Raw genomic sequence first — 15,430 nt, forward strand, 5'->3', positions numbered from 1 at the left:
CCAACAGTTTTACGGAGCGATAGAGGTTGGCAACAACTTGCCCTGTGACTTCTCGACTGAAAGCAAAGACCCTGTTAGGGGGAATGGGAGCCAAACTAGACCAAAAGCTGAGAGCAACTGCCTGTCGCCAACCAGAGTGAGCCTTGCCCAGGGACCCGGCGCCCGCCGTTGAGCCCGGCAGCACGCCGACCAATCAAAGGTCGGAGAGCGGGGGCTCTCTCTGGAGAAAGGTCTGGTTTGGGCTGATTCTTGACCCAGGGCAGAGAAGCCGGAATAGAGGGAATGGGAACCTGAGTTCTAATCCCGGCTCTGCAAGTCACTTCACTTCTCTGGGCCTAGTCACCTCATCTGGAAAATGGGGCTTAAGACCGTAAGCCCCATGTGGGACAGGGACTGTGTCCGACCTGATTACCCTGTGTCTACCCAGTGCTTAGAACAGTGCCTGGCACATAGTAAGTGCTTAACAAACACCATTTTACAAAAACCCAAAAAACAAACCAAGGCTGCTTGGACTAGGTAAAATGAACCAGGCAGTGGTGGCTGCCCTCCGCCCAGGGACAAGGCCAATGTGCTAATTAACGATTCTTTGAAGATAAATGTCCTTTGCCACATGCCAGTCTAGTTTGGCCCAACTCCACTCTGATGCCGACACTAGCCAGACGCTGGCGGGCCCGGAGGAGCAGGAAGCCTGGCCGGGGCGGTCACCACACATTCCGCGGCTGCAGCCGGGGGCCTGGGAGAGCGAGACGGACGGGGGCCGCTCCCGAGGACCGGCAAGCTGAGGGAGCGGAAAACTCCGGAATGGAGACAGGAGCCCAATGTGTCCCTCCCATCTCCACATTCCTAAGGAGCTGGCGAGGGCAGGTCCCTGGCTTCCTGCCTGCCAGACCCACGGCATCCACAGACCCGGCCGAGCTGCCGCGGCCCAAGGAGGAGCAACGATCCCGGGGCTAGGAGGGCCTCCAAGGGAGCTAGTCCCCAGCCTCATGCCGGGTCCGCGTGCGGCTCCCACCTCACAGAGTGGGTTGCCACAGTCCCTCACAGCCTCCAACCCGAGGCTCCCTTTCAGTCACGAGGCGCTGGATTCTGTCACCTCGGAGACCGGCTTCCGGTTGCCCCCGGATCAGCCCCCTCCAGACCACCTCCTCCTCTCTCCTCTGAATGTGAACCACACATACAACACAACAGTATAACGGACACATTACCTGCCCATAATGAGCTTACGGTCTAGATGGGGAGACAGACATTAATCTCAATAAATAAATTAAATAGCAGATATGTACCTAAGTGACGTGGGGCTGGGAGAGGGGGTGACAAAGGGAGCAAGTCAGGGCAACAAAGAATGGAGTGGGAGAAGAGGAAAATAGGACTTAGGGAAGGCCTCTTGGAGGGGATGTCACATCAATAAGGCTTTGAAGGTGGGAGTGTAACTGTTTGTCGGATATGAAAAGGGAGGGCATTCCACGCCAAAGGCAGGATGCTGCCTCCGCTGTGCTCTGGGACACCCCCAGACATATCCCCAATGCCCCCCAATTCTGTCTCACTCCGGGGCACCTTCCACCCCACAAATGCACACCAGGACCATCACACGTCTCTGCTGGCATACGAGGGGCAGAGACGGGAGGCCTGGAGGCACCACCCCACCTCAACGTAGCCCGACTCTCCCTGCCCGTCCTCAGTCCTCCAGCCGGGGAGTTCAGAGAGCCGCTTCCCACCCCAACTTGAGACCAGCAGACCTCAAAGAGCAGATGAAACTCAAAGAAACTCCCGTTTTCTTACCGGGCATCTCCTTTGGTGAGATTTGTGTTGACGGGGTGAAGGATCACTCGGTTGGCATCTACGTCCACCACGCACTTTGTTTGCAGATCGAATTCTGAAAGTGAAAAAGAGGAAAACGTGTCTGCTTTTTGAGAAATGACATTTCCCAAACTTGGTGGTCGGGACAGAGGCTTGAGCTTCCTCCTTCTCTGAGGGCAGGGGGGCCGGGGTTTGGGTACGTGCTGCTAGGGGAAGCAGGAAGGCAGAGTGGATGGAGCATGGGCCTGGGCGTCAGAAGGTCATGGGTTCTAATCCTGGCTCTGCCTCTTATATGTTGTGTGGCCTTGGACAAGTCATTTAACTTCTCTGTGCCTCAGTTTCCTCAACTGCAAAATGGGGATCGAGACCGTGAGCCTCGTGCGGGACAGGGACTGTGTCCAACCCGATTTGCTTATATCCATCCTAGTGCTTGGTACAGTGCCTGGCACATAGTAAGCCCTTAACAAATACCACAATTAACAACTTATTGAAAAAGGCCCCCGGGCAATTCCAGCCAAAGGACGAAGGACAGGGAGACCAGGGGATGTGTTGCTGTCCGAAAGCCCTCCTCCCTCAGGAAGGCCACTCAGATGCCCACCTTGAAACAAACCCACAGGCACCACCGGCCTGCCCAGGCTGAACACATATACGTGGGCAGCCCTGCCCGAGAATGGCATCGGGCTGCAGTCTCCTCCCAGAGGGGCCCCACATCCCCAAGCAAACATCTGGGAGCTCCACCGTTCCTCAAGTCCCCAAACCACACTCGCTCCTTGGCATTCAGCCCCAGCTCCCAAGCCTGAACTGTGGCCTATCAACCACGAGTGTTTGACAGTCCATCGGGAACAGTTTTCCATTAACTGCTCAAAAGAGAGTAGATTTTAAAAAACACCCCAAACCGACCAAACTCCAGCTCTCTTTGCTTTGCAAAACACCGTATTTATTTATGAAGAGATTTTTTTTTTTGTACCACTGAAACAGGGGTGGGGCTACTACATGGATCATACGAGAATTGAGTCTAGCAATAAGGAGAGAAAAACACAAGAAAAAATGGAGGAAAGGAGAGAAGGAAGAAGTTAAGAGGGGACTTGAGAGTATATGTCTTCTATTGTTCTCTCCAAATGCTGCTTGCAGTAGGCATTCCATAAATGAATTCCCCAGCTACATTGTCCATACACAGCTATGCTATCACTGCTTATAATTACGTGGTACAAAAGATAATCTTATATTTCCTCGGCAATAATCACGGTGGGGCAATTATGTGAGTAACTGAGGTTCAATATGGTACAACGGTGCTCTCAAAATTCCATTTTAAAATAGCCTCGAAGTACAGTCAAGCTAGGAAACTCTAGCTTTTCTCTATCCCTTTTGTTTTCAGAAGCAGAGACACTACGTCCCAGGGCAGGGAGGTAGGAAAGACCACTCCCCAGATGTGGAAGACATCTCCCACCACGTAGAGGATGTTCCCAGAGAGTGTTTCCAGGCAGTTTTGCACTTTTGTGGGAAGTCTGGATGGAGAAGAGCACTGATAGGAGCACCGATGGGAGGAGAGCACCTTACAGGCACCCCGCCAAAGGCCAGAAAGCTGATTCCTCCCCCAGAAAATGCCCGGTGTCCCGGTACCAGCTTGGTGTGATTATTCCAGGATTTGGGAAAGGAGGTCACCAAAGAGCATCTCTCCAAGCCCCTGATGAACTGGGTCCCGGGGGAAGCGATCTACTTCCTCCTCCCCACTCTCCTCAATCTGCTGTTCCTCGCCCTCCCCCTCCTCCCCAGATGCCTCCTCCTCCCCCACACCGCCAGCACCCCCGGCTCTGAGCCTGGACCAGCCTGGGTCTGTCAGATACGAAGGGGGAGGGAATTCCAGGTGAGGAGGACGCGGGCGAGGGGTCGGGGGTGAGTTAGACGAAATTGAGGCCCAGAGAGTAGGCTGGCGTTAGAGGAGCGAAGTGTGCGGGCTGGGCTTTAGTAGAAAATAGGAGAGGAGATGTAGTAGGGGGCAAAGCGATTGAGTACTTTAAAGCCGATGGCAAGGAGTTTCTCTTGGCACCGAGGTGGATGGGCAGCCACCGGAGGTTCTTGAGGAGAGGAATGAGGTGTGCAGAACAATTTTTTAGAAAAATGATCCCAGCAGCCGAGTGCAGTATGGACCGAAGTGGAGAGAGACTGGAGATAGGGAGGTCGGCGAGGAAGGCATACTAAAATCATACCTTCCTCAGGAAGACTTCCCTGACTAACCCTCTCATTCCCCACCTCCCATTCTCCCTCCCTTCAGCGTCACCTATGACTAGCCTCTCATTTCCCCAGCTACTGCCCCTCCCTCCTGTGTCACCCCTGCAGTTAAGCCGGTACCCCCGAGGACTTTAATACTCACCCCATCCCCAGCTCTTGCCACTTACACACCGTTTCCCCTATCTGCAATTTCAGCATCTATCTCCCACGAGACTGTAACTTCTTGAGGGCAGGAATCGGGTCTACCAACTCTATTACTTTCCAGAGGGCTGAGTACTGTGTTCTGCATTCAGTAGGCGCTCAATAAATGCCATCGACGGGCTGACCGACGGGGGAACAGAAGTGGAGGCATGGTTTCCTAGAGGGAAGGGAATGGCGGGAGACGGGACCTTTCCAGGGCCTGGGGAATCCCCAACCCAAACCGTCAATCCCTCCTGCGTCATCCCAAGCCGCGGAGAAGGAGGTGCCCGCCCGCCCTCGGAGCCGACAACCACCGAGGTTGAAGTCGTCCCGCCTCCGAGGTGGTTTGTTAAGAGACAGGAGGATGACTGGAGGCCAGGCTCTGTGGCAGACACCACCGACCGCGGGACTCCCGGGAAGCTTGGGAAGGAGGACACCACAGTGGCTGGGCTACCTGTGGACCCGCCCCTCGCAGGAATGCGGGCCCAGGAGGGCGCCCGGTGCCCCCCGCCTGCTGCCAGCCAGCCAGGGCAGAGGCACGGTAATCTTCTCTGTACCTCGGGTACCTCATCTGTAAAATGGGGATTAAGCCTGTGAACCCCATGTGGGACGGGGATTGCGTCCAACCCGATTATTTTGTATCTACCTCAGTGCTTAGAGCTCGTTTCCTAGACCGTAAGCTCGCTGTGGGCAGAGAATGTCTGCTTACTGTTATATTTTACCCTCCCAAGCGCTTCGTACAATGCTCTGCACACAGCAGGTGCTCGATAAATACAATTCAATGAATGAACAGTGCTTAGCAGTAGTAAATGTTTGACAAGTACCATTACAACTAACGGGAAGACAAGCAGACACAGACAGCCGAGCCTGCAACAGGCAGAAGAGAAAGGGCACCGGACGAACGATCAAATCCAAAGTCGGGCCTCCCTGGCAGTTTGCGGGGAGGGAGGGGGGGGACGAGATGAGAGGGTCCGAGATGGGAAATCCTGAAGCGGGAGGGCGCTGGTCTCAAAGACCAGCCCCAGGGGCTTCACCTCATTACATGGAAGCTTCTTACAGACAAGGAACTTCCTTTATCCTATGTTTTTCCCCCAGTGCCTAGGACCGCGTACTGCTCCAGATGGAATAAAATACGAATAAAGATGACAACCACTGCTAATATTACTACCCAGGCCGCTGGAAGGCCACAGACTTTGTTCCATCTTGCATCTACTCTGGCAAAACACTGCTTCTTTCCCGTGACGGCAGGAAGCGGGAGGGACCTCAGCCGGGGCCAGTAGCCATATTTGCTGGGCAACCCCCGGGTGCTAGGCACTGCAATGAACGCTTGGGAAAATGAGGCAGAAGCACAAGACCAGTTCCCTGCCCACCAGGAACTCCCACTCCAAAGCCGTGACACAAACTGGTCGGTCCCATTCCAGTGGAGAGCTCCAGCCACGTGATCAAACACAACTCTCTCCTGCCTCTGTTCTAAGCGCTTAGTAGAGTGCTCTGCACACCTTAAGCACTCACTAAACATCACTGAGAGACTGAAAAACCCCGAGGGCCCCCTACCGCTATGAACCCTGAGGCGGCTGGGAAGAGCAGGGAGGAAGTGGGCAAAGCCGGGAAGGCCCCATGAACTTCTTTCTTCCGGCTCCCCCTGCTCTCCGTCCTCCCTTCAATCAGTCAATCGTATTTTTTGGAGGCTTACTGTGTGCAGACCACTGGACCAGACGCACGGAAGACCACAATATAACAATAAACAGACACATTCCTTGCCTACAACGAGCTTGTCTGGAGGGGGAGACAGACATTAATAGAAATCAATAAATGACAGATCTGGACATAAGTGCTGTGGGGCTGGGAGGGCGAATGAACAAAGGGAACAAGTCGGGGCGATACAAAAGGGAGCTGAAGGCCCCCCTACACTACCGTCACAAAGGTAGGCATCAGACTTGTCACTGCCAACCGCATCACTCTGCACCTGCAAACCTCAACTTCTTTCCCCAAACCCCGTCAAATCGAACTTGACACCCTAAGCTTCGTTTCCCACGACCTCCCGGCTGCCCGGCCCCGCCATCCTGCCCTTTCCGACTCCGGGCTGCGGGTCTGCCCCTGGTGCTCGACCTCACTGGTCTCTGTGATGACCACCCCTCGCCTCCCCCGGCCGGGCCTCCGGGGTTCTCCGCCCCACAGCTCGGCTCCGGCCTCGGAGCCCTATGCGAGACAAATCAATGAATCAGTCAGGATTTATTGGGCGCTTACTGTGTGCAGAGCACTGTACTACTAGGCCCTGGAAGAAAACAGAACAGACACAATCCCTAATAATAATAATTGTGGCATTTGTTAAGCACTTACTCCGTGTCAATCACTGTACTAAGTGCTGGCAAGCGTTAAGTGAAACTAAGCTCAAGCACTGTACTGAGTGTTGTCTCTTTGCCCACAATGAGACCTTTTGTTCGGCGCTGCTCCCATACTGTTCTCAGCTGCCCCGCTTCCACAGGGACCCCGTTGAGATCTAAAGCCGGGAGGCAGCGGGGCCTAGTGGAAAGAGCCGAGGGCTCGGAGTCGAAAGATCCGGATTCTAAGCCGGGCTGGCACACAACAAGTGGTCCCGGAATGAATGACCCTTTAACAACGAGCACAACATACCCCAGGTTTATTTCTTTATATTAATATCTGTCTCCCCCTCTAGACTGTAAGCTTGTTGTGGGCAGGGAATATGTTATATTATACTGTATCCTCCCAAGCGCTTAATAGAGTGCTGTGCACCTAGTAAGCGCTCATTAAATACGACTTACTGACCGAAAAGCACGGCGCCCACCCTCGAGGGGTTTCCAGTCTAATGGGGCTGACCCAAGCCCGGTCATTCATTCATTCACTCATATTTACTGAGCACCTACTGTGTGCAGAGCACTGTACTAAGAGCTTGGGAGAGTACAAAGCAACAATAAACAGATGCATTCCCCGCCCACAACAAGCTTACAGTCTAGAGGGGGGAGATAGACAATAAGAGAAATAAATTGCAGCTATGAACCTCCGTGCTGCGGGGCAGGGAGGGAGGAAGAACAAAGGGAGAAGGTCAGGGCGATGCAGAGGGGAGTGGGAGAAGAGAGGAGGGCTTAGTCTGGGAAGGTCTTCAGTAAGCCTTTGAAGGAGGGGAGAGTCACTGTCGGATTTGAGGAGGGAGGGTGTTGCAGACCAGAGGAAGGACAATGACCAGAGACGGTAGCACCGGTCAGGTGGGGACCAGTGGGGCAGGAGCCCCCCATTTCCTCCCTCCCCGTGGGGGTCTTGGGTTCGGCTGATGAACTGGGAGGAAGCCATGGCTAGTCTGGGTCCCTCTTCTGCAACCGCCTGAGAGGCCAAGACCAAGGTCACAAAGAGCTAACAGTGGTTGGGCCACAATTTGATCCCCGGTGAGGGATCTGCATCATCCTGGCGAACGGGCAGTCGATCGATCGGTGGGTTAACTGAGCACTCACCCTGCAGTGTGCTAGACTCAGGGCTTGGGAGAAGACAACAGAGTGAGATACGACCCCTGACCTCAAGGAGTTGGTCGTCTAGTGGGGGAGACGGGTGCAAAAATAAATTCAAGTCGCGAGAAGCAAGAGAGGTTAGAAATGTGGACATAAATGCAGTTGTGGGGAGGGATGTGGGGAGGAGAGGGGAAGTGGGGAATAACTAAGTGCCCATGGGGTGAAGATTCAAAGGCAAGGGGGACGCAGAACAGGAAATAAGGTGGGGAAGATGAGAGTAATCAGGGAAGGCCTCCCAGAGGAGATGCAGGATTGCCTGAGCATCCATTATTCTAGGATAATAATAATAATCGTGGTATTCGTTAAGCTCTTATTAAGCGTCGAGCACTGTTCTAAGTGGTGGGGTAGATACAAGATAGGTTGGACACAGTCCCTGTTCCGGGTAGGGCTAAGGGTCTAAGTGAAAAGGAGAAAAGCTATTGAATCCCCATTTCGCAGATGAGGAAACAGGCACAGAGAAGCTGTGACTTGCCCAAAGTCACACAGCAGACAAGTTGGAGAGCTGGTATTAGAACCCAGGTCCTCTGACTCCCAGGCTAGGATGGGTTCGGGAGGAAGAACAGTCACTCCCCATGCTGGGAAGCAGCGTGGCCTAGTGGGTGAAGCCCAGGCCTGGGAGCCTGAAGGACCTGGTCTAAGCCCGCCTCCAATACTTGCCTGCTAATGTTGGTATTTGTTAAGCGCTTACTATGTGCCGAGCACTGTTCTAAGCACTGGGGTAGACATAGGGGAATCAGGTTGTCCCACGTGGGGCTCACAGTCTTAATCCCCATTTTACAGATGAGGGAACTGAGGCACAGAGAAGTTAAGTGACTTGCCCACAGTCACACAGCCGACAAGTGGCAGAGCTGGGATTCGAACTCATGAGCCCTGACTCCAAAGCCCGTGCTCTTTCCACTGAGCCACGCTGCTTCTCCTGTGTGTGATCTTGGGCACTTCTCTGGGCCTTAGTTCCCTCATCTGTAAAATGAGGGTTAAGACTGGGAGCCCCATGGGTGACATGGGCTGCGTCCCAAGTGATTAGCCTGTATCTACCCCAGCCCCTGGGTAGGGTGCCTGGCACATAATAAGTACTTTATAAATAACATAAATTAAAAAAAAAACCCGCAGGGAATAGAGGACAGTCGGGTCACCCAGGAGCACACGCAGAACACAAGTGTCCGAAACATACAACAGGCGAGAGACAGAGAAGGACACGGACCACAGAGAAACAGTCACCGATCGTTTATTAGACACACAAATGCCAGCACCGCCCTCGCCGTCTGCCAATCGCAAGGCCAAGGGCAGGTACTGTGGGTGATGCTGATGTAATGGGTATTATATACCGTGCTTGTAAAACTTTCAGTTGGCCTTATAATTACACACTTGGTGAAAAGCATATCGGTAAGCGGGCTCCCGTGGGAGAACCACCCTCCTCCAGGCCCCCCAACAGCGGAGTGAAAACCACCAAGCTGACGGTGGTTCCTTTCCCCAAAACGATTCCAAGAACTAACGACGACTTGGGTTTCACCTGTGTCCACGGCTCTTTAGTTCGCTGCACGAAAGCAGCCTGGCCTAGTGGGTGGAGTACGGGCCTGGGAGTCAGAAGGATCTGGGTTCTAATCCTGGCTGCACCACTTGTCTGCTGTGTGAACTTGGGCAAGTCACTTCACTTCTCTGTACCTCAGTTTCTTCATCTGTAAAATGGAGATTAAAACTGTGGACCCCTCGTGGGATTGGGGGCAACCCGATTTGTTTGTATCCACCCCAGCGCTTAGTACGGTGTCTGGCCCATAGTGGGCACTTAACAAAAACCACGACTATTATTAGAAAATAAATCCTTTAGGGTTCTTGTTCCACATCCCGTCGGGAGCCTCTTACAAACAGCCTAGTGGAAAGAGGACGGCTTGGGAGTCAGAAGACCTGGGGTTCCAATCCTGTCTCTACCCCTCGCCTGCTGTGTGACCTTGGGCTACGTCACTTCACCTCTCTGGACTTCTGTTTCCTCATCTGGAAAATAAATACCTGTTCTCCCTCCCTCTTCGACTCTGAGCCCCAGGCGGAACAGGAACTGGGTCTGACCTGATCCTCTTGAATCTAACTCGGTGCCTAGCACAGTGCTTGAACTAAAGGAGGCCCTTAACAAATACCACGCTGATGATTATCATCCCTTTCCTCCCACTGCTCCTTCCATGGCCTTAGAACCCACCAGTGCCCACGCAAAGATGGAAAACAGACCAGGGCGTGAGTTACCCGGTAGCCTCCCACAGACTGTAAGCTCTTTGTGGGCAGGGAACGTGTCTGTTATATTGTTGCCTTGTACCATCCCAAGGGCGTTGTACAGTGCTCTGGACACAGTAAGCGCTCAATAAATTCGACTGAATTAGAGGCAGGAAAGTTGCTGTCCCTCACCGAGATGTTAAATACGAGGGATAAAATGCCAAGGTGACCCTAAAAGCCCACACAGACCCTGTGCTCGCCCAACGGGGAAGGGAAGATCGGGCCCCTGACGTCTAATTAGGGGTCCCTGGAGGCTCCAAACAACACTGATTAAATCCTCAAAGGAGCAGGGCTTGGGATTTGCTTTGGGGTGGGGACGACTTCTGACCTTATAATCAGTGGCGCCCACCGATACAGTTACGGAGGACTGGGTAGAACCCCTGGCAGGGTCTCCCAAACAGAGACCCCAGCGATGGCTTTTAGCCGAACCCATCTGTGGGGGGAGAAAAGGGGGCCGACCCACAGGGAGCCCGCCCCCCCATCCTCAGAAGTCCGGCTCTGTCAGTGGCCGCTTTGGCTTGACCAGAGACCTTAGGGAATGTGTCTGTTTATCGCTGTATTGTGCTCTCCTCAAAGCTTAGTAAGCACCATGGTGGGCAGGGATTGTCTCTATTGCTGAATTGTACTTTCCAAGCACTTAGTACAGTGCTCTGCACATCGGACATCTCCATAAATGCCACTGAATGAACTGAATGAATAGTACAGTGCTCTGCACACAGTAAGCGCTCAAAATAATGATTAACTGGAACCTCACTAACTTTTCTGGAGGGACAAAAGGGCAAGCTTGGCTAAACTGAATGATCTGAAAGCAGCGGCCTAGAGGAAAGGGCAAGGGCCTAGGAGACTGTAGCCCCTTGGGTTCTCATCCTGGCTCTGGCCCTGGCCTGCTGAGTGACCTTGGGCAAGTCACTGAACCTCACTTGGCCTGTTTCCTCCTCCGTAAAATCAGGATAAGACAGATTGAGACCTATATTGGCGCAGGCTGTGACCACCTGCATAACCTTTTAGCTACCTCAGTGTTTGGCACAGAGCAAGCACCTAATGAATACTATTAGTTTTATTATTAATAGTGAAATAAAAATAATGGAAGATGAGAAGGAGGAGGAGGGGAAGGAGGAGGAGGGGGAGATGGAGGAGGGGGAGATGGAAGAGGGGGAGATGGAGGAGGGGAAGATGGAGGAGGGGAAGATGGAGGAGGGGAAGATGGAGGAGGGGAAGATGGAGGAGGGGAAGATGGAGGAGGGGAAGATGGAGGAGGGGAAGGTGGAGGAGGGGAAGGTGGAAGAGGAGGAGGAGAAGGAAGAGGAGAAAGAGGAAGAGGAGGAGAAAGAAGGAGGAAGAGGAGGAGAAAGGAGAAAGAGGAGGAGAAAGGAGGAGGAAGAGGAGGAGAAAGGAGGAGGAGGAAGAGGAAAAGAAGGAGGAGAATTACATGATGCCAAAGGAAGCTATCTGTGGCACCTGACAATTAATTACCACATGGGGGAGGGGGTCAACTTTGGGAAGAGGAGGGGACTTCTTAGGTAAAAAGCCCTAAAGAGACTTCAAATGTAAATCACAGAGACCATGTGTGCTGGGCAGAATGTCTCTGCCACCCCAGCACGCTCAATAATAACTTCCAAGTGAATGCTGCACACTAAGACAGACCACTATATTGGTATTAAACAATCTGAGCTGTAGGGGCCGGGGGAGAGAGGGAGAAGTGTCTTCCTGAGGTGACTGTCACCCTCTAATCCAAACACCCCCACAAAGTTTGGTGAAATGAAAATCATAAAGCCCCCCGACCCTCAAAGTCATCCAGTCTCCCAAGCGCTTAGTTCAGTGCTCTGCACACGGTGGACGCACAATCAGTAGTACTGATGGATCAGAACCAGAACAACAGAGCACTGAATTTGGAGAGCGAGTGAGCACACAACAGAATTAGGAGAGATGAACCTTGCCCTTACTGGGCTCACAGACAAATGACCTATTCACCACCCCCATCACCTTTTCGATTTAAGGTTGTTTGCCTTTTTTTAAAAAACAAATGGCACTTGTTAAGCGCTTATTATGTGCCAGGCATTGTACTAAGCACTGGTGTAAATTCAAGCTAATCAGGTTGGACACAGTCCACGTCCCCCACAGGACTCGGAGTCTCAATCCCCATTTCACCGATGAGGTGACTGAGGCATGGAGAAATTAAGTGATTTGCCCATGGTCACTTGGCAGACAAGTTCCTAAAGGGATCACAAACAATTTATATGAATCCTATTTCTTTCTCTCCCTTTTAGACTGTGAGCCCATTGTTGGGCAGGGATTGTCTCTGGTGCCAAAGTGTACATTCCAAGCGTTTAGTACAGTGCTCTGCACATAGCAGGTGCCTAATAAATTCGATTGAATGAATGACCACTACTACTGAAGATTTCTGTGTCTGCGTCTCCGCCGTTAGAGTGTCGGCCGCTCGTGGGCAGGGGAATGTGTGGGATCTGCCTAGCTTGCATCTACCCCAGAGCTTGGCACTTAGTAAACGCTTAACAATCACCATTATTATCCATGGATCACTTGCTCGTCTTGTATTTCCCAGGCGCTTGGGGAGGGCACATTGCGATCGGCGGGGGTTCGATCGACGCCTTCGCTTGTATCGTGGTAACACTCCTTGACGGAGAGACTGACAGACCCAATGGGTGTGGAGGGGACCTGAGGGGGACGTGGGCACTGCCAGGAATGGAGAGTAGGGGGATTCAAACCCCAAGCCCACCGGCACAGCACAAGTCGGGGCGGCCCGGTGGCGCAGAAAGTAGGGGGTGAAGAAAGGGCAGAGAATACAGAAGGGGCACAGGGGTGCCACGTGAATTCTGGGGGCCTGAGGGCACGCCACTGGGTTGGCACAGGTCGGCGGCCTTTCCTCTCCTAAATTGGCCCTGCTCCCTAGCTGCCCCCGTCAGTGAGGACAGGCCTCCAGGAAGCAGAGCAGACCTGGGGGCTGAAAGCCCCTCAGTGGGCCCATCCTGGAAAAAAACCCCAGCTCCTTCAAAGCCCCAAGAAGCCTCCTCCTCGCCCTGCTCCAGCCGAAAAGTCCCCCCTCCGAAACGCTGAATCAACACAAGGACGTGTTTGTCCGCCGTGGTTTTTCCTCCGCTAACGAGCCAAGCTGTCTCCGGTTCTTCCCAGGAGGAGGAGGAAGAAGGGGAGGAAAAGGGGGCAGAGGAGGGAGAGGAGGGGGCGAAAGAGGGACGAGGCAAAAGAGGGAGTGGGAAGAGGAAAGGGAAGGAGAGGAGGGGGCAAAAGCGGAAGGGGGCAGAGGGGAGAGGGGGCAGAGGTGGCAGGGGAGAGGGCCAAAGTGGGAGGGGAAAGGGAAAAGAGAAGGAGGAGGAGGGAGAAGAGGGAGGAGGAGGGAGAAGAGGGGGGAGGAGGAGAGGGAAGAGGATGGGGGAGAGGGGGAGAGAGAGGAGGGGGGAGAGAAAGAGGAAAAGGAAGAGAGAAGGGAAGAGAGAAGAGGGAAAGTGAGAGATGGGGAGAGAATGAGGGAAAGGAAGAGGGGGAAAAGAAAGGGGAGAAGAAGGGAGAGAGAAAGAGGTAAAGGAAGAGGGGGAGGGAGAAGGGGGAGAGGAAAGGGAAGAAAAAGGGGGAAAGAAAGAGGAAAAGGAAGAAAAGAAAAGGGAGGGGGAAAAGAGAAAAGGGGAAACGGAAGGGGGAGAAAAAAGAGGGAAGGGAGGGAGAAAGGGAGAGGGGGAGAGAAAAGGGGAGAGGAAGGGAGACAGAAAGAGAGAAAGGGAAAGGAAGGGGGGGGGAGAAGAGGGAGAGAGGAAAGAGGAAAGGAAGGGGGAGAGGAAAGGAGAGAGGAAAGAGAAGAGAAAGAGGAAAAGGGAGAGAAGGGAGAGGAGGGAGGAGAGGGAGGGAGGGAGAGGAAGAGGAGGTCGACCCGGCCCGGCAGGCATTCACTCAATAGTATTTACTGAACGCTTAATATGTGCAGAGCACTGTACTAAGCGCTTGGAACGTACAACTCGGCAACAGATAAGGACCATCCCTGCCCGGGGACGGGCTCACCGTCTAAACCGGCAGGGAGGGAGGGAGAAATTGGAGAAGTGGAAAGACGCTCTGGGCAGGGCGAAAACTCGACCCAAGTTCCACATCAGCAGAGGCCGGAGCTGCGTGGGTCTGACCGCTCTCCCCCGTCCTACAGCCGGGGGAAAGGGGGGGCAGCGGGACAAGGGGGGCGGGGAGACGGGGGGGCGGAGACACGGGGACAAGGGGGACGGGGGGGCAGGAGGACAGGGGGACAAGGGAGACGGGGGGCAGGGGGACAAGGGGGCAGGGGGGCAGGGGGGACGGGGGCAGGGGAACGGGGGGGGGCAGGGGAACGGGGGGGCCAGGGGGACAAGGGGGCAGGGGGACAAGGGGGCAGGGGGAGCAGGGGGGACGGGGGGACGGGGGGCAAGGGGGCGGGGGGGACAAGGGGGCAGGGGGGACAAGGGGGCAGGGGGAACAAGGGGGCAGGGGGAACAAGGGGGCAGGGGGAACAAGGGGGCAAGGAACGGGGGGGCAAGGGACGGGGGGGCAAGGGACGGGGGGGCAAGGGACGGGGGGGCAGGGGGGACCAGGGGGCGGGGGGACCAGGGGGCGGGGGGACGGGGGGCAGGGGGGACGGGGGGCGGGGGGACAAGGGGGCGGGGGGACAAGGGGGCGGGGGGACAAGGGGCAAGGGGGCAGGGGGACAAGGAGACCAGAAGGCAGGGGGGACAAGGGGGGACAAGGGGGGACAAGGGGGGACAAGGGGGGCAGGGGGTGCAGGAGAAGGGGAAGGGCAGGAAAAGAAGAAGAGAGAGGTGGGAGTCGGGAGCGGGGAGCCGGGGCGGGGGCCCAGCGGAGGCCGGCTTTGGGGGAGGGGTCACGGGGGACGGGGGCCGGACAGCTGCGGGCGCGGGGGTGTCGGCTCACCTCGGCGGTTCATGGGCCGGACCCGCACGGCCACTTTGACTTTGGAGTCTCCCATCCCGGCGTCCCGGGGCCACGGGGCCGCTCCGCTGCTTCCGTCTGCCGCGGCCGGGCCGCCTGCTCTGGCCCGGGCCGCCAGGGGGCGGAGTTGGCCCGGGGGGGCGGAGCCTCGGGGGGCGGGGCCTAGAGGTGGGCGGGGCCTCCCCCGCGCGCAGGCGCCCCTCCCGGCCCCGGGGCACGCCGGGATGGGTAGTTCTGGCCGCCACCTGCCTCCGCGGCCGGACGAACTACCCATCCCGGCGTGCCCCGGGGCGGGGGCTCGGACCGCGCGTGCGCGGAGGGGCCGCGCGGCCTCCTGGGATACGTAGTTCCAGCCCGGAGCCACCGGGTCGCAAATGCGCAGGCGCGGAATTCTTCCCTCCTCCTCCTCCTCCAGGCCCCATAAGAAGAAGGGGAATGAAGTCGGTCTTTGTTAAGCGCTTACTATGTGCCAAGCACTGTTTTAAGCGCTGGGGCAGATGCAAGGGAAT

General features: G+C 55.2%; 1 protein-coding gene across 1 annotated transcript in view; it reads right to left on the bottom strand.

The window, feature by feature from the left end:
- KIF13B (kinesin family member 13B) overlaps positions 1 to 15,023 on the bottom strand; it is a 78,451-nt gene extending 63,428 nt beyond the window's left edge. The window contains exons 1-2 of the mRNA XM_029052790.2: positions 14,904 to 15,023; positions 1,780 to 1,873 (exon numbers count right to left, since the gene is read on the bottom strand). Of these exons, the coding sequence (XP_028908623.1) occupies positions 1,780 to 1,873; positions 14,904 to 14,958 (149 nt within the window). The 5' untranslated portion in view covers positions 14,959 to 15,023. The remainder of the gene's footprint in view (positions 1 to 1,779; positions 1,874 to 14,903) is intronic.
- Between the last annotated feature and the right edge of the window lie 407 nt (positions 15,024 to 15,430).

This window comes from Ornithorhynchus anatinus, chromosome X2 (genome assembly GCF_004115215.2).
Source record: "Ornithorhynchus anatinus isolate Pmale09 chromosome X2, mOrnAna1.pri.v4, whole genome shotgun sequence".
In the NCBI taxonomy this organism is placed as follows: Eukaryota; Metazoa; Chordata; class Mammalia; order Monotremata; family Ornithorhynchidae; genus Ornithorhynchus; species Ornithorhynchus anatinus.